The sequence below is a fragment of the Solea senegalensis genome, linkage group LG4, assembly GCF_019176455.1.
Source record: "Solea senegalensis isolate Sse05_10M linkage group LG4, IFAPA_SoseM_1, whole genome shotgun sequence".
Taxonomy (NCBI): Eukaryota; Metazoa; Chordata; class Actinopteri; order Pleuronectiformes; family Soleidae; genus Solea; species Solea senegalensis.
This window is the reverse complement of record NC_058024.1, coordinates 14,819,512-14,839,586: the sequence shown is the minus strand read 5'-3', so window position 1 is coordinate 14,839,586 and position 20,075 is coordinate 14,819,512. Positions and strand designations below refer to the sequence as shown.

The following is a 20,075-nucleotide window of genomic DNA, read 5'->3' as shown; positions in this document are numbered from 1 at the left end:
TCGTTTATATTAAGTGACAGGACTTTCAGGTATAGAAACACCTTGTGGGAAGTGATGCAGCATCTGGTTTCAGGACTTGGATGCCTGCCCTGAACCCTGTGCGGCTGTAAAAACCAAATAAGACTTTCAACATTTGCATGTTGCCGCATTATCATAGAAACACTGTATTTGCATTTGTGTGTCGCAGGTGAAGTAAACGACTCTCGCACCCTAAATGTTGGTCTTAGTCCTGCGCGTTAAACGTCAACATTTGCTGCTTCATTTTTGTATTTATATCAAGGTATTGTCATCCACTTTTTATACACAAATCTGTACAACATGCAACAGAGTGTGAGGCGAAAACACGTGACATGAACAGGCACAACAGGGCTGATTCAGAACTGATAAAACCTTTATTTCACTTTAAATCGTCTTTTACATTTTTGTCCTGTTTATAACATGTAAGGTGAAACTAGAGCTGGAATTTTTTTTAAAAGACATACACAAATCTAGTATTACGTCAACCAGGGCGGGGGTGGGGGAAGGCGTCGAGGGGGTTTTCTTCATATTTTTTTGTGTCATTTTCTCATTTATCGGCGTCCTTGAGCTAAAATCTAAATTTTCACAACCACGTGCGCTCTAAGCAAAAAATAAAATAAAATAAAAAACCGTCACAGAAGCAAACTTTTTTTGGGCGGGGGTGGGGGGGTTGGGTGGGTTGTATTTTTATTTTTTTTGTACATTTTTTAATTTTATTTATTTTTTTTACTTTTTTATTTTAAGCAGAATACTGGTCAGTAAAAACAATGAGTTGAGATACCAGATATACAGACAGGCTCGGTGCCACATTCACTACTGCATGGGATCATTTTTTTCCTTATAAAGCGTAGAATAACTGCCTTTTTGTTCAGCTATAGAGGAAAAAAGAGCGGCAGGGAGGGATTTTTTTAACCTTTTAAAACTTCAGTGCATGAAAAAAAAAAACAATTGTCCCCAGCTAAAGGAAAAACAAAACATTGAGACACATGACTTTTCTACACCTACAGAGTGGAATGTCAAGCTGGTTAATGACAAGGTTATTGTGACACTGAGTGGACGAGGGGAAATAAAAGACGGGGGCTTTTGACAAGACTGTTGGACTGCGTCGTGGTCACATGACACCCACCAGTTTTTCTTAAATTTGGGACTAATGACTTTTCTTGTTTGGGATTGTATTTAAGCCATTTCAACAAGATTTTTACAGATTACAATGATTATTGTGAAAGATCACATCTTACAAATGAGCCTGACAATGCACTGGTAGCTGCTGAGTGTTTCCTCTTAAAAGATAATCCAAAGGTCGCTTCAACGTACACGGGCGTTCACATACTCCAGCCTTAATTGATAAACTGTGACCCCCACTACAGGTCCCCCACTTCCTCTAACAGTTGATTGGCTGCCGTGAAAATTCGGCCTCTAATGTGGACGAAGACGGCGCTAAAAATCACGGCTTCCTTGTTCTTTTTTCCCCCCCTCCTAATTTGTCAATGTCCACTTACTGGCTACTAAATGAACCCTTTGCAATTATTTGGCTGGTTGTAAGCTCATATCGTCAGGAAGAAGCATCAGTACCAGGTCTCACTGCCACGGTAACGGACCACAGGGTGTATAATTCCGATTATGATGCCGGTGGTAAATTTAGATGCCGATACAAGTGAGCATCCTTGTTGGCAGGCCACACAACAGAGAGAGGAAACCTCTAGACTTGTCGGTACAAGCTATGACAGGGAGGAGCAAAAAATAAAGAAAGAAGTCCCCAAGAAAGCCAGGTCAAAAATGCCGTGGATAACGACAAACATTTGACTTTTCTTTACAAGCAGATGTTGGCCGTTTCCAAAAATACAGATTTCTGAGAAGCCGAGCTCCAAAGGTGTTTTACAATTTCCCTAAGAAAAAACCAGAACAAAGACAAAAATTTGATTTGTCTCCGTCTCACTTCCAGACTCACGAGGAAAAGCAGTCACCAAGGGAAATGAATGTTTGCTTAAGGAATTAACTTCAGGGACAGCAGCACAGTTATTCAACAGCACCCGGTGACAGCAGGTGGATCCCGTTTGTTGTGAAAGATGAAATGTATCGGGGTTTTTTTATTTAAAGAAATAAAATAAATGTTTTAGTTATTTTTCCGAATCAAAACTTTTTATTTAGCTCCTGAAGATTGGTGATAAGCAGAGTGGCGGTCTCGGTTAGAAAGTAAAACAGAACATCGAGTGTTTGATTACACAGCATGTATAAACACTTCAGTTTTTAGATTTGTCAGTGTCACAATACAGCCTTGTTGGTGGACCCTTCTGTATAAACCTCAGCAGAATCGCACTGCTGTTCAAACATGCCCAGCTCAGTTTCCCGTCTGCCATTAAAGGAGAATTTGGTGGCGAGGTGGAGGAAAAACTAAGCATCACAGTGTTTGTTGGAAATAAACGGACAGTTTAATAACGTTTTTTGTTGTTGTTGTTTAAAGTGGAATAAAACCAGCCAGTTTTTTTTGCCAGTACACTAATAGCCAGAAGGACAAAAAAAGGGATGAACAACTATGTAAATCCATGATCTCGCAAAAGAGGGGGAGAGAACATACTGAGATGTTAGGGAGGAGGAGTGGGGTGGGAGAGAAAGAAAGGAATAGAGGCGAGAGATTAAAAACTAGAGTAAAAACATAATTTTATGGGAGTGGATTAAAACCCTCCGTGCTTGTTATAAGACGAGGCCAGCCAGTGGCTGTGGCGTGCTGGCTGGCACTGGAGTGCCATGACCAATGGAGGGAAGGTGGGAGAGGTCTTCAGGTCTTTTTATTTTTTCAAATTCATTTGTGAAGGTCAGGTACTATTCATGCTGCTGGTTATACAGAAGGGAAGTTGGGAGGCTGGGCTTGAACAAGTGGGACGAGGGAATGAATGGGCTGTTTATGTGTACGAAGAGAGGAAGAAGAGAAGAAAGAGGAAGAGAGATAAAAGGAAGAGGAAGAGAGTGGGGATGGGTTAACAGTGAAGTGCGCTCTAGTTCTCTCCATCGCCGGTTTCGGCCTCATCTCCCTGGTTTTCTGATGTCCACAGCTGCACAGAAAGAGACAAACGGAGACGTCAACTTTGTACTGACAGTGACTTTAGATTCGATCTAAAAAAATCATATCAAGAACTAGTCCATTTCCACAAGGATCGTCGCCATAAAATGTTCCATTTATCAGTTAATAAAAACAAACAAACACAAAACACAGCTTATGAAATGTGAACGTGTTCCGTTTCCTAAATCCACTGAGCGACGATGAAAATATTCATTAGTTGCAAATGTCATAATTCAAGACTGATTGTTGCTACTGAATATTTTAATAACATTGTTCTATGAGCAAAAAATAAACATCATTTTTTAGTTTTCTTAGTGGGTGTGTACAACTTATAGATATCCTATCGATGCATTACTTACTTAAAAGGTTGACCGGCTCTAGCGTAAAGAATGAAAATGATCGGTGTCGTCATTTGGTTAACTGGACTTGAGATAACACAAATAATAATTGACTTCTGGGTGTTTTATGGCTGATTGTGACGCTGTTAATGATTGATGAAAACAAAGCGCAGAATAAACTACTGCATGTGGTTACTACAGTTAACGATTAGCCGATGGTTCACTGTGAACGATTTAGGGGGATCCCATCAACAACTGAATACAACTTCTCTAATTATGTTTCATTAATGTATCTACGCTACGTTAAGGCTACTGTAGGTTCTCATGTACACTTGAGATGGAGTGTGAGGTAAAAAGAAAAAAGGGTAATTAGTTGACTGCAATATGCAACTTCACCTCCAGATGCCACTAAATCCCACGTCATGCTTTTATTATATACCACATGTATTTGTCCTACGAGCCATCTGCTGCATTTTCTCTCGCTTTATAGGATGATCTTTTTCCCAGAACATGTCTGGTGCGTCAGAGTGTTTACTTACAGTGAGATTGTCCCTTAGTAGCTGCATTATCAGCGTGCTGTCTTTGTACGAGTCCTCGTTCAAGGTGTCGAGCTCGGCGATTGCGTCATCGAAAGCCTTCAGAGAGAGACATTCGCTGGATCAAAATCGTTCGTTTTCTTTGTATCGGTGTGAATATGCGATTAAGCTGCACCCACCTGTTTGGCCAGAGTGCACGCCTGCTCAGGAGAGTTGAGGATTTCGTAGTAGAAGACGGAGAAGTTGAGGGCCAGGCCCAGTCGGATGGGGTGCGTCGGCTGCATTTCCGTCTTGCTGATGTCGAAGGCGCCCTGGTAAGCCTGCTGAGACTGTTCCACCGTTCCTACGCGACACGGATGACAACGGGATCCTCAACATTAGCCTCAATGAGTGTCTCGTACTTTGAGATGTGTTGGTGAAAGGACATTTTCTATGCAACCTTTTGAATGTGTTACAAATGTACATTTCTAATCAAATGGGAGTATGCCACCATGTGACTCTCGCGAGGACACTGCTGCTTCACATGTCCTCTATCTTTCATCTACTTCTCTTTGTTTTCATAGCACCCCGCTTCCTTCAAGAACACAATCAGAATTTAAAAAAAAGAAAAGAGGAAAAAAGAAACAGTAATACTGACTCTTCTTATCATCCCCAATGGCCACCTCGGACAGGTATCTGTAGTAGTCTCCTTTCATTTTGAGGTAGAACACCTTACTCTCCGGCTGACTTGCATTGGCAATAAGGAATTCGTCGAGGAGTCTCTGAAACGGGCAGAAAACAAGAGAGACCGTTAATCATGTTACGCATTTACAATACAACTAAAGTTCAGTTAGTTACATCAGCTGGTCAAGTCTTTCTGCACTGGGGTCTAAAAGTGCTCAGCTGTGACCGGTTTATGTTTTCTTACTTTAAGAGCAGATGAGTCTTAAGGAACATAATGCCTTCTTTGACTTTCTACTGTGAGAAAGTCTACTGTGTCAGATGAGGCAATAACACCTGGAATTCTTGCCAACGTGAAAGAAAATGTGAAAGAGTAGGCGCACCTTCCTCAACCCTCAGTACAGTACAGTGGAGGAGACAAGAGTTATCATACCACGTTGGCGGAGAGGCACGCAGTACATGTTTTGTGTGTGTGTAAAGATTTATTCAAATAAGTATACAATTACAGAAATAGAGACACAATGAGAGAGTTGGGACTATTGCATAGTTTTCGCAAAGTAGTGCATTAACTGCATGCACAAAAAAGCAAGGCTAGCGTTTTGAATGCATCTCTGGGACTCTTTTTTTCCAAAAATAGCATTTCAGTGCTCTGGAAAAAAAGCTGGTTCTGTGTGGATAAAAGAACAAAACTTAAGTGGATTCTCCTGCTTGTTTTCCTGTGTAGCTGAAATGTTTTTCTAGCAGTTAGTCATAACTGAAGAAGCCTCTCAGAGAGGTGAAACATCTTCGACTTAACTAAAGCAAATCCACTTGCCTACAACCAACTCCTTTTTGTGACCATTTATGTGAATTTATAAAAACCCAGGCAGAAAAGAAAAGAGTGAGGTCATTGATGTCAGGGGAAGAAGGCATTGATTAAATTAATCATGTCACAAAGGGTGATGACAATTAAGACCAGAAGGAGGCCCCAATAAGCCTTGTGAAGATTCCGCTGCATTCTGCCAAATGGATAAACCAAGGTTTTTTCCAGTAGCCTCCATGAACACAAGCAGTTGAACATTTCAGATGTACTACATCTAAAATGGTAAGACATCGCTGTCTTCAAATACTGTAAAGTGATAAAAAAAATTTCTGACTTTGTTACCTTACAGGAAAATGTGTTAGTGACCACCTTACCAAATTATGTAGAGAAGCGACATTATCACTATTTTGGCAGTATTTTAACCTATGGGCAGTAGTGTCCGAGCATGTGCAAGTGAGTTGTTTTCTCATATTGCCCACGTGTGTCTCTTGAACCCATGTTTTAGACATGCCTACATTTTACTCTACACTTTACCCCAAACTTTGCTTTTCCACTATTTTCCAACATATACAATGTGTGAAGACAAGAAATGCTGAATTTTAGACGCAACTTGAGTCTACTAATTATGTTTGTTAGCTTAGTATTCAGGAAGCCGACTGTAACACCGGGCCACGGACTACAGATGCTAACTAGCGTCAGTATTTAAAACTTCTGGCCAATTACAGTTGAAGCAACTAGTTCAAGTTAGTTAATTTTGGCTACAAAAATGTGGGGTTCTTTCAACCCCTGTTTCAATATATATAAAATGAAAAAGTGTTTCTCCTTTCAAATCAGTCTGATACACACATTTTCTGTTTTATGATTGCTTTATGGTTCTTCTTTAAAGTCTCCGACTGCTTTAAGGACACTAACTCTCCATCTGTCCTTCCCTCCCTTCAGTCCTACCGCATTACATCACTGCAGATGCTTCCAGTTTGACCTTGAGCATACATATTATTAGAAGTCAGCTCAGGAGCTTAACATTTGAATCTACTTTGACCTTGAGCCGTTTCAGTTGGTCACAGACTGACAGTTTCAACTATTAGGGACGCACAGTATAATCGTCGTCAGCCAATATTGGCTTTAAAATGTATCACTGAATATGCACAAACATGCCAGGATCCCCAGTAACGGTAGGCAGAACAGGCTGCTACCTCCTTACTTGCCCCCTTTCCAACTATTTTTTCTTTTTTTCACTACACAAGAGACTAAATGACCTCTGCAGTTTGGCACATATATCTGGATTGGTAATCAGCCCAAGCACTCCTGACATCTGCATATCGGATATTGGCAAAAAGTCAATATCGTACATCCCTATTTAACATCTCACTGAGTCCAGCTAGAGTATTTTTGGTCGAATCAGGTTTAGTAACAATTGCACAGCTATTACTCATTTCTTGCTCTTGGCTAGAGAGAGAATGTCTCTCTTCTCTGCTCCACAGTACAGCTACAGTTAGAATGCATATATTGGCATTAATGCGGCATGTAACAGAATCAGCAGTGCTCAGTATGACTCGAGTCACATGTATGATTCACTCAATATTCAATCATTTCTTGTATGTGCCATTTGATCACGTTGAAGGGTAAAGCTGTTTACAGAGCTACATCAAGGGCCAATTACTGCTTTCATTTTATTGATTCCAATTCGATCTCATCAAATTACTAAATCAGATGCAATTTTACATCACTCTTCCCACTAAATAGCACAGTAACACCTTGTCTAATGGGAAGATTAACCTTGAAAACAATGGTATAATGGGTGGATCGGATAGAATTCATCGGTCAACAAAACATTTGATGAGTTCTACTAAGGATCTAGGGAAGAAAGACGACATTTTGCCATTTATTTTTCATTTTTTTTGTGATTTATAGACCATTGAAATCATTTAATTGAGCAGCACTAATTATGTGTGGATAATGGTGCACATTTCACGCTATATATTCCCCGAGTGTTACGCTCAATTATTAAAGTATCAACTCAATAGAACCTTTTTTCTTTTCTTTTTTTTTTTAAAAAGTTTAGAATTTTATTATGCACGACAAGTTAGAGTTGAATTCCAAGTCCAAATTTACACTGCCTAATTTGACCGAGGCCGCTTCATAGATATTATGAATGCATTCTTTAAAAACACACACTCCCCAAGAACTTAGCTTTAGACTAAGAAAAAATAACTTTATATGGGGCTCAGAGGTAGTGTAAAAATAAATAAAATAAAAAAGAACAATAAATAAAAGTGGCAGTGATGCAAGGGCCCCCTTCAACGTGTGTGTATGATTAACATGTGAACATTTATATATTTATTTACATTTTGGCCTGAAGTTCAATAGTTTTTCCTCGCTGCACTTGCTCGCTCCTCCTGGTAAAAGAAGTTTTTTTTTTTTCTTCGTTGACAGGTTGTGTCTCCCTCTTAATCACTGGCTATACAGGCCACTGCAGCTGCTTTTTGTCCCTCCTCTCCAGTCTCACCTCCTTCCTCTCAGCCAAAGTGGTCTCATCACTCTCACATCCTCCACGACACTGCAGTTTGAGGACGGTACGTCTTTCGTGCATCCGCTCACCATCACTATATTTGGTCTCGAGCTTAGTATGAGTTCCAGCTTTAACTGACTGTTAATCAGATCAAGGCTGATTAACACAGCCATCTTTTATGTTCTCCCTCGTCGAAAGAGAAGTGGTCATGCGATGTCACATGTGACCTCTTAAATCATCAGTCAATAAAAACACACTAGATCAAAGACTTAGGTGGGTATGTAAATGAAAACTACTTAGGTATTGAAGGTGTATTTAATATTATACTATACGCCATGCCAATATATGCACATTGTGCAGATTTGTTTTTTTTAAACTACTGTAATGAAACTAATACCATGGATATTTTTAGATAATGCAGGACACTGTAAATCTTTCCATCGCCTAACCCAACTCTGCATTGTAGGTGATTCAACACAGTGTAATCTTCCCAGTCAAACCAAGACACCCAAGAATGTTAATGGGAAGAAATTTAAAAAATGAAAGCTTTGTCTGACAGTTCTACAGCTGACAGCAACAATATGAATGTCTCCATGAGTAACAACATATGACTGACATTCTTCCCCCAGCCAGGAGGGATCCAATCTAGTGCGCTTCCTTTCTTTCTTTGCGCCTTTTAAATTTTAATCCTCCCACCCACCACGACCCTGTTTAAACCTCTCTTCCTCTCTCTCCCCATCTTCAAGCCCTTCCCTTCCCATCCCTTCCCATCCCTCTCCATACCAGCACATCCTCGCAGATTTCTCTGAGTTCATTCTCAATCTTCAAGCGGTATTCTGAAGCCATCTGCTTTTTCTTCTCTTCTGCCTTATGCTCGATGCTGGAGATGACGCGCCAGGAGGAACGCCGGGCCCCCACCTGATAGACAAACAAACACAAAAAACACTTAACACTTAAACCTGGCATGAATTAATGAACATACAGCAGAAATAATCCAAACTGTCACGAAAGCCCAATCCTGAACAATAATAATTCTTTTTTCTCTTGCAATGTGTGCATTCTCATCTACCACAAACATGTTGACCACTTACATCCAAGCGGAGTATTCTCCTATGAATTATTTCCAGGCGATTAAAACTATAACATAAATTTAACAAATTGCTGAAACTACTTAGTCACTTAGACAAACCAAGCTTTCTGTGCATGATGCAGTTAAGTGTCTCTCTTGCTAAAATGCACCCAGCAACATCAACTGCCAGGTTCCATGCCATAGAGAAACAAAGTCAGGATTTCAACAACTGCTCTCGGTGCTGAACTTGAATTCTTTCTACTGCGCATGTGTCTGAGCTTTGCTTTCTGGCCAGTGGTGGTTGAAAGTTGAAGTTTAAACGGGTCAAACCACAATCTTTTGTCGCACTTCAACCAACCAGAGGACTGCAGATAGACGCACATACTTGACACCTGAGACGATCTCTTTGGGGCCATACACACAAGAAAAAGTTGTCCTGGGCCAGAAATTCATCAACTAAAAATAAAATAATAATAATAACAGCAGGATGTCCAGTGAAAGTGTCCACACTAGGACAGAAGCTCCTGTGTTTAACAAAATATTCAGCTATCACAGGATTACTACAAATCCTCTATTCTACAATATCACTAAAGGTGAAGTGTACAATTTAATTTTAACTAGTGTTGAGTCAAGATAGGATGAGCTATAAAGCACACTGCAGTGTTGCAGTCTGTACACTGTGTCCTGTTTCCCGAGGCTCCCACACTAAATGTTTCCAAAGAAAGATCTGGCAGTCATTGGAGGAAGAACAGAGGCTATAACTTAATAGGGAAATGTTCCCAGCTAGTACAGGGGTTTAATCATGAACTCAAAACGCAGCATGTGTGTTTAATTATAACAATACAGAAAGACGCAATGTTTAAAAATACGCAACGCAGTGATACTACACATCTGAAATTAATCCCAATCTAAATTTGTTTGTGTAAATTAGAAGTGAAGTACAGCATTTTTGCACCACTTTCACCGCTGGACTGTTTTGGGCCGTGAGGTGAAAGTGGTCAGTTTTCATGACAACAAGCAGCAACAACGTGAAACAGTTCAAAACAATTAACACATCATCGGTAACTTAACTTTCCATGCATGTCCTCTACACAGACTACTTGGAGTAACAACAACTCCACTGCAGTTATGTCGTTTGTAATTCCATTCCTTTGTTGCAACATCCAAATGAATAGCATTTATCATATTTCTTTCCAGAATCAGGGTTTCAATATTTACCAGGGAAGTGTGGATTTATTGCCTGTAGATTTTAGGGTTAGGCACCGAAAATGGGTTCAGAGTAAGAACAGGTTCCTGTCTGTTGGGGTACTATGAGAAAAGGTTGTCGCTCATCATGGTCCACCCTCCCTGTGCTGCTTGTACGCCGTCAATAAATCTTGACTGAAGGTGGCACAACCACCAGCTGGGTCTGCTGATACACTGGCACTTAAAGAGCTCATATTTGTGCGTTCTACACAGTGAGTTTTCTCCAATGCTGGGAGCACTTTGTAAGAAAAAACAGCATATGTCATTTCTGATAGTATGCATGATCTTTCTGGACAAAGAAGTGATGAGTTAATTGCTGTTTACATGCAGACATGTTCGTTAAATGCACCAACCATATTTTCAAAAGTAACTCAAAATGTTTTAGTGTTCCCATAAGATATCACAGTTTAGTATTTTTTGTAATATTGATGAATTGTATATTCATCCATCATTACCCTTTACCATCACAGGAATTCAATTTTATTGTTCAGTTTACCAAAAAGTAACAGATGATAAGCTGTACAACTTAATAATACAGTAACAACTTCAGCCCCAACAGACATGTGGTGGTGGTTTACAGCAAATAAATTGATGTCTTACAACGTTCTTGTAGGCGACAGAGAGGAGGTTTCGCTCCTCGTTGCTGAGCTCCGAGCTCTGCTCCGTCACAGCCTTCATGGCAGCCGCCATGTCGTCGTAGCGCTCGGCCTGCTCTGCAAGCTTGGCTTTCTGCACCAGGTCGTTCTTATCCATCTTTTAGGCTGAAAGGAGGAAAACATGAGACAAAAAGACAGTATTAGCATTTTGGTTTTCTGTTTACCAGCCAGGTCAGGTGGCAGAAAAGATAGAAAGAGGGAGATAGACTCAGAAACAGGGCTAGATATAAAGGTCGATCTTTAAATACAAGCCTTTTCCCCCCCGAGGCGTTTAGGCTTTAATCTCATTTGTCTTATGAGACTATCAACAAGATCTGGCCGCATGAAGAAGACATTACCAACATGGCGGGCCCTCCAAATTTGAAGGCACAATTAACGCTTAAATCCAAAGTGCCTTTGGATTTAAATAATGTTGTAACAGCGGTAGATGGACAAGAGCATGCTAAGTAGGTAAAATACTGTGGAAATACTACGATTTACTGTGACGTCACCAGGCACACGAATTGTTCACTGGAGAAGGCATTTGCCTTCAAGTTACCTAGAAGTTTTTCACAAGCTCAAATAAACAACCAAGGCTGTGTCAACTTTTAAATGCCTTTGTACACTACAATGAATTTGAAATTAAACAATCAAGATTTAATTTAAGTGTGGATTCATTACACATTATTGTTCCCTTTGTATCCATTTCCAGGGGCTCAGAAATAATAGGACAATCTCAAATCATAAATATAAATTTAATAAATTAAAGGCCTTTTTTTAATACTTAATCCTTTGCAGTCAATGCAAAGGATCAATGACTGAAGTATGGAACCCATAGACATCACCAAAAGCTTCCTCCCTGGAGATGCTTTGTCAGGCCTTTACTACAGCTGCCTTCAGTTGCTGCTTGTCTGCAGGTCTTTCTGCCATAATTTCTGTCTTCAGTAACTGAAAAGTATCAGATCAGGTGACGACTTGATCGCTGAAGAACATTCCATTTCATTACCTTTGAAGCACTTGCGTTGCTTCTGCAGTATGCTTTGGATCATTATCCATCTGTAATGTGAAATGCCGTTCTAACAGTTTTGCAGCATTTAGCTGGATCTGAGCAGAGGATTATAATCATGTACACTTCAGAGGTCTTCCTGCCACTTCTATCCGCAGTCACATCAATAAAGACAAGTGAGCCTGGTCCACTGGCAGCTATGCCTGCCCATGCCATAACAGTGCCTCCTCCATATTTGACTGATGACGTGGTATGCTTCGGATCATGAGCTGTTCTTTTCCCTTGCCACACTTTTCTCTTCCTAAATTTATCTTTGTTTCGCCTGTCCAGAGAATCTTTTTCCAGAACTATGCAGGCTTTTAGTTTTTTAGATATTTTCTATCAAATTCCAATCTAGCCTTTCTCTTTTTGAGTGTTTGTCAGTGATTTGCAAATTCTTGCAAACCCTTCTGTATGTCATGAAGGCGTCTCTTGATTGCAGACTTTGACAATAACACACGTACAGTACCTCCTCTAGTATGTTCTAGACTTGGCTGGATGTTGTAAAGGGGTTCTTCTTCACCTTCAGAAAAGTTCTGAGATCATCCACTCGACTTGTCCTCCATGGTCTTCCAGGTCATTTGGTATTTGAGGTCTTCAGTGGATTCCTTCTTGTTAAGAATGTACCAAATTGTTGATTTGGCCAGCCCTTGTGTTTTTCTATCTCACTGATAGGTTTATTTAGTTTTCTTAGCCAAATTATGGCTTTATTCACTTGCATTGACATATCTTTGGACCTCAGCTGTAGACCTTTATCTGCTTGTTCTGATAGGGAATAGTGAGGCAACGGGCCATAAAACTGCTTTTTAGTCAACTGTCCAATTATTTCTGAGCCCCTGAAAATGCACAGAAATGTATAAAAACGCTGGTTGAACTGCCGTCTGAAAACATTACATTACATTTTGGCTCTTTTGTGCACACACACTCCATTTAGTTTCACAATTGGCTCTAAAGACTCCTGCTAGGCCGTGTGAGGCGCATGATATCATTTTTTTCACCACAGTTCTTCCACCAGCCACATGCTCAAAGAACAGCCAAAATTAAGTTGGGACTGCCTGCACTTAGGCTGGTGATGGATGTGGTGACTCAGTGGAACAGTGATGTGGAGATGGTGGAACACTTCCTGAAGCATGACCAGCGATCCTGGACAGAAGTTGCACTAGCAGTTGCAGAAGATGTGGTGAAAGCTCTTGAGCCACTGAAGGCAGCTACTGTAGTGAAGTCTCCAACTGTATCTGTCAATGCACCCCTGCATGCACAGCTGCTTGAGAAGATGAAAAAGATGTCGAATATCTTCTAGGGCCCTGATTAATATTCTAAATAGTCTATCTTGTTAATATTTTTTATTTTGTAACCGCAAGCACCTAAAGGTGATGTAGCTGAGGAAACTGTCACTGCACAGCAAGACCACTGTTTTTTTTTTATTGCAGTGAATGAAGCCCCTATTCCATTGATGGTTTTCCTTGGGCCAACCTATATGACAAAATCTACAGTATCTCACAAGAGTCTCACTGAAAAGACACAGAAAGAAGTAAACAAATAGAACACAAGTAAAATCCCTTCCACTCTGTGAAAATTCACCAACATATTGGAGGGTGCATGCAGTAGAGTATCCCCTTTTTGGCTCACCAAGGAAAGCACTACCTTTGTATTCCAGGGACCAGTGTCCCATCTGAGAGTTTTCTCAACTGCACTAAGACGCTGATGTAGATCAGCTCTTGCAGAAAATTCTTTTGAATCTCAAAAATGTGAAATGAGAAAGAAGTCATGAAAGGGCCTCAGTTTCACATACTTTTCAAAGCACAATTCAATTTACGTTGTCAAGAGTTTTACATGTTTCACAAACTGGTTCTTTCAACGAGTTAAAAAAAGATGGCTTGCACTTTTTCAATGCGAGAGTCACAGCTGACCACAGTTGGCGGTTAAAAAAATTATACATCTTATTTTATTATACATACATGAAGATAATATTTAATTTGTTTACATTTTCAGAATGCCACTGTCTTTCTCAGGGACTGGACAGCTGTTCAGATTTCGTTAATTACATGTGTTTTGTTAACTACAAATACAATGACACTTATGACGCAATCTGCCTCTGCATGAAATGTAGCACTTTAATGCCATGTGATCATCAGCGTGCTGGTCATGTTAAATTTAAAGTACAATAATGTACCTGCTTTGGATTCTGTTAATGTAAATATTAATATTCAAAAAAATGCCAGGTGTGAGGCATGCTTGTACAATAAACAGTATTAATTCTATGTATGTTTTCAGACCCAAGTAAGACTGGTATTTTAACTGAAATATTCCTATTCAAATTGGAAACAAATCGCGACCTTTCGAATCAAAATCAAAATGACTCAGGAAGTTGGTGGCGACACCAAGCCCTACTCGAAAAGAATAACAATGGCAGGAATATGTGTGAGAAATATGGGTGCGTGAGATCTGGATAAGTGGAGCTTGTTCAAGAAGGGAAAACAAGTGAGGACCGTCACATATGACATACTCCCTAGTGTTTTTAAAGGATGACACATAAAACCATGTAATCCTGTAAACTAACTAGCCCCACACTTTAGCAAACACCAGTAACATGTATCAATCCTTATGCCACACCAAAAAGTACCAAACCCTCAAACATACTGTAAGTGTGCTTCATAAAATGTCAAAAAAATCCTGAGAAATGGCTGCTCCCAGTTATTTCATCCCCTGAGGCTTTTTGCTCTCCAGATGATTCTGTAGGTCTAAGTAGGCCACAGTCTCATCTACATCTTTATATCCACTCATCTCTACAAACCCTCCACAGTGGACTGTGATCCATTTTAATCATCCATATTTGTATATTTAATTAATTGGATTAACTACCTCAATTCTATATTTAAAACACTTAAACGCTGTAATAATAAATCAAAATATGTCAAAATACCAGCTTCATCCTGACAACTCTGCCTTCTTGATGCTTAACCTAGTGACCACCCATCCAGAGGGAAACACCACCCTGTTGTGTTAGTGTGAAGCTTACCTGACCTCTGACCTCCCTTTAAAAGCAGAGGTATAAGGATGAGACTTCCCTAAAGTGGGCATAAGAGGTATATAAACTATGCTAATTAAACACCACAACACAAATCTTCTGCCACAGATAACTGTAACTTCAACTCATAAATCCATTTTTCTATGAATTGCATTTGGCTTAAGAAGCAAAGCCTGCTTTAATATTTGAAAAAGTCTGTTTAAACCCGGGATTAAGTAGTTTTTTTTTTTAACCAGTGGAAATAGAGTACAGGAGCGAAATAATGACTCAACCCTCAGAGACCCCACCGACACCTGCCTAATGCATCACAGAAGTAAGACCAATATTTCCAGAACCCAAATATTGTCTGAAAAATAAAAAGCCAGTGATTTGGCTTCAGAAATTAAAAATATTGGTCAGTCAAAAATAGTCAAATTTGCTGTAGGTCAAATGATGCATTCAAGATTTTCTTCTATGTTAAAGTTTACCATCAAGAGTTTATGCGGCACACTTGGGCTCCCATCTCTATCATTATTTGTAAGAAAAGGGACTTCTGACAGCAGATTTACAGCAGTGCCATATTTTCCCCAATATCTACATGAGTGATCTTAGTGGACTACAAGAATTTGGGGCCTTGATAAATGTCTTGTATCTTTCCCTAGATTAATTCTTCTTAACAACCATGTCCCTGTGTTATGTGAAATGCTTCTCATCTTCACGAAAAAGGCCACTGTTGCATATTATAGACTTAACCCTAAAATTAGAGGGAAAATATTGATTGGGTGAGTTATACAAAAACTACAAATTACTTCACCCACACTTATTACTAGTTTTGGGAATCGGTATGGGATACTGACAAATACAACCTAAAAATCCTATGTATCGCATGTTTCACTGTGCTTCACAGTCGTATCTATATTTACTAGCTATGTGCCCTTAAAAAACACTAATACAGAAAATCACTACCATTATTATTTAATTTCACCTTAAAGTTATCACATGTAAGGTATGATCATTATTTTACATAAGATAGTAATGGCAGGATTTTAACCTAATTTTAAGCAGTAGACACAAGGGGGAGCTCCTTGGAAAAGAAGGCAAAAAAGTGACCAGACTTGCTTAAAGTTTTACTTTAACAGCTACAACTGTGAAAAATAGATGAGCACACGTTCTAAACCTTCATTCACAAAGTTTGATCGTGCTGCCACTAATGCATTATCTATGGTCTACCTCTGTATATCAAGAGCAGTCATGGCCCATTCCCAATGCGGACTCAAGGGCTAGACCCTAAAAATCCATTACCTGCTGATATTGAGTGCAGTTCCATTAGTTTACAAAAACTAAATCTGATTGTTTGGCATTGACCCAATCCCCAACATCAGTATCATTACATGATCACTTTGAGGTATTTTAGCAAGAGACCTTATATTCACAACATATTTACTTTTAAAACGAACAACTAATACCATTTTTACAAATATCTAAGCTCTGGACATACTTTGAATATTGTTATTCATTGAATATTGTTATTCATTGAAATTTTAATTCTGAAAATAAGTTAACAAAAACAGACTGAAGGATGGGTAGAAATTTCCAATAAATTACATTTTTTAATTTGTTTTATAAGAAGCAACATAACATATATACATATATATATATATATATATATATATACCTATTATTGGTTGTGTAATCACCATAAGCATAATGTGATTGCATACCTAACTGGAACCTCTTTCAGGTTAAGTGACATAAATTTAAGACATTTTAAGAACAAATCAGTTGAACAAAACATTTGATGTGGAGCCCTACTACATTGACACTTCTTTCATTGACAGTCTTTATTAGATGAGGGACTTTTTAACTCCCATCAGGACCTGTGAAATTGAAAAGATACTGGTGGAGGATGGTTTACCTGCCATTGCAAAAATCCACCTAATGTACTTTAAGATTTTGTTAAGACACATTCACTTTTACAGCAACCTGCAATATATGAAGTGACTGTAATGACAAAAGAGCTAATACTTGTTTAAATGAGCAATCATGGAAAAGATAATGTGCTATTTAGTATGGAAAATAGAAATACTATGGTAGGATGACTCATAACATTACAAAATGAATTGATGGCTCTGAAATGCGTTTTTTATTTTTGATATTATGGGCATGGGTGTGTCCGCACAGACTAAGTTAATATTCACAATGCCTCTATTATAATTTGTGAAATGGTGCTTAAGAAAAAAAAAAAACGGTAGGAGAATGGTTCATTATTTTTTTGGTACATTAAATTTACATGATTCTACCATATTTTATGAAATACCTATTTAGTAGTGATAGATTTGGCTTTTTCTAATTCACAATTCAAAATGAATGTTTAAATCTGAGAAATATATCGTGTCATATCAAATCATTCCCCAGAAGCGTTGTAGCCCATAAATTTAAATTCAGACTGTACTCAAATGTGAGGTGGTCACAATTTTAAATTGACTCATCTACTGTTGGTTTCTATGGTACATAAAATACAAGTATGAATAAGCACCTTTATATCGTAAAACGCAGTTTCACATATAGAAATCATATTTTACCGTCTTCTTTCAGAAAGACTGCCGAGATCCCCCACCCCCCACTTAGATGTCAGAAAAAAACAACAACAGGGCTGAATGACGGATATTTGCAGTGAACAAAGATTACAACAGAAAGTGAATTTCGGGGCTGCACGTGGCATTCACACAGACAATGCTGTCATTTCAACAACCACGTAATGCCGTCAGGCCAATCCGTCTCATTTTAGCATCCTAGCACTTAGCACCGGGTAACTGCCTCAGCGATTACAGACGCTTAAATCAATTGCTAGTTAACCGCTGCGACGATCCACGCATCGGTTAGCGACGATCCACGCAGGCCTCTTCTACCATGGTAACAATCACCGGGCTTCGTCACAAACGCATTCGATATTGTCAATGCTGCCGTCATCCGACTGCCTAGCTCGCTCCGAGGTTTATGTGCTTGTGCGCACCGACATAAAAATGGACAACGCCGTCTTCAACTGCGAAGAGATACGGCGAGCGGCTTACAAAACAGCCTCTGTTAATGTTTCATCGCTCTTGCTCACCACCACTCCCCCCTCAGAGAAGGAATATTCCGACTACGAGGCTCAGTCGTTCTGCTAACAGCTACGCCCTCCTTGTCGCATTCCCCTGCGGAATTTTAAAATGGAGAGCTAGATTACCGCCACCTAGCTTAGCATGCTAAATGAACGTCAATGCGCGGTCGATGGACTCAGCGGACACTTCAGCTGCTAACACACCATGACCCAGTTCAGACCGAATGGCGATGCTACATATTGAACGCAGAATTTTTTTTGTCACGCGTACAAAACGGCTTCGGTTACGCTCCATCGAAGCCCCACCAGTCGTTACACGACGTCGAAAGGAAAGAGTTTTAATACCGAAAAACGGGAAAAAAAATATGAATTTCGCAAATATTGAGGGCGTCTGAGCTTCCACATTGATTCAATACGCCATGACAGTGATCAGTTAAAGGCGTCGAAACGGACTCTTTCAGCATAGGCTGAGGCCATGTGTATGCGGCGGTCCCGTTATGGCCTCAGGCGTTGTCTTTACTCTCCGTTATTCGCCAGACAATGCAGTCTTGCGGGTTCGCGGTGCTAAGGACGGGCAGGGACACGGCTGCCCCTGTCAAAATGGCAAACTCGGGGCCGCGTCTCTCTACCCACACGGGCACTGGACATCACGCATGGTCCGGAGCGGAGGCCGGCCATATATAAATATATATATAAATATATAATTATATATTTATTTAAAAACGAACAAAGAAAAGCAACCATTTTAGCGCAATCGACCGGCTAAAGAATACAGGTAACCCCATGCCAGGAAATTTGTGGGTTATTTCTGGCTATGTGGCCACAAGGCTCGGCCTAAATCCTCGAACCCAGCCCCAGTCCACAATAGGGACCTTCCGTCGCAAAGGCAGAGAATTAAGGCCACCGCTGCGACTGCAATTCCACCCGAAAAACTCACATTTGACTGATCTACAAGACATTGATCGAATGATAAGCAATTTAACTCACATTTAGAGCGTACGTGGAATCCCGATTTTATTCTCTGAAAGATGAGTTTATCAGGCCGTCCTCCGCTTGCTGCTAAGCGTATTCAGGGCAGTACCACTTCCGCCTGCTTTGACACTTCCGCTTCCTCTAAACCCCACCCCTCCCCCCGCCAGTATCCATGGCAACTGTGCCAGGGGTCTCCTAAGCATCTTGCGAGGGGCTTTGACGTCACGAGCACCATGGTAACCGCTACATAGAATGACGTGCGCAAATCTCCGTGGCAACTGTCTCCAAGAGGCCGCTGCAGTCGTATCTGAGTTCACCATCGTGTCAGCTGACACAGCTTTGTGTGCGTTACTCAGATTTGTTTCCTCTTCATTTTAACAAGTGTACGCAGTTAATAACCAACAGATTTGTTAATCACTCGTCACCACCTACACTGACACTTATGACAATTTGTTTTTCTAAGAAATACTGAGCACTCAATATTGACTTTATAGTTGATATAGAATGTGATTATTAATTATTGCAGTCAAATTACTCATCTAGAAAGAAGATTAAAAAAAGCAACCCACATTTTCACTTATTTTTACTTTAATTTTCCCACATTTTTGTATCCCACGTCACTATTTTTTGCCTTTAAATGTTGCCCTTTTGCAAGACAGCAAATCAAGAACATACAGTAAGTATTGCTTTCATGCTGCACCTAGAACAACCTGTCAAAACCTGTTTTTTTATTATTATTATCTTCACATCACAGGAGAATGTTCAAATCACTGGTGAAATATTTGTACAGATATTTTCATCATTAACTAAAGAGTTGACACTCAAGAGTTGTCTGTTGTTCCCCAAACCTCAATATGTCCTCAGTTGTTGTCCACATAACAAGAATATTCCGGTTACTGTCATAGGAGGACCAAAATCAAAATAAGTCTCCTTAAATTCAGCAATAAAGCATTAATTGTGCCAGACAGCGCCACACTGTCAGACATGAAGAAATACTTATTCATTTGTCTCCTCAAATCTAATAAGATGCCTTTTGTACATCTGGCAAGTTTCCACAGCAGGTATCTGATGACATCATTCA

At 39.8% G+C, this 20,075-nt stretch overlaps 1 protein-coding gene across 1 annotated transcript; it reads right to left on the bottom strand.

Annotated features, from left to right (window-relative positions):
- Nucleotides 1-2,424: 2,424 nt before the first annotated feature.
- On the bottom strand, nucleotides 2,425-19,125 carry ywhaba (tyrosine 3-monooxygenase/tryptophan 5-monooxygenase activation protein, beta polypeptide a). The gene is made up of 7 exons (XM_044025022.1): nucleotides 19,010-19,125; nucleotides 10,836-10,996; nucleotides 8,705-8,839; nucleotides 4,588-4,711; nucleotides 4,130-4,293; nucleotides 3,954-4,049; nucleotides 2,425-3,068 (listed from the first exon to the last, which is right to left on the bottom strand). The coding sequence occupies exons 2-7, from the start codon at nucleotides 10,986-10,988 to the stop codon at nucleotides 3,012-3,014; spliced, it is 729 nt and encodes a 242-aa protein (XP_043880957.1). The 5' UTR covers nucleotides 10,989-10,996; nucleotides 19,010-19,125; the 3' UTR covers nucleotides 2,425-3,011.
- Nucleotides 19,126-20,075: the final 950 nt, after the last annotated feature.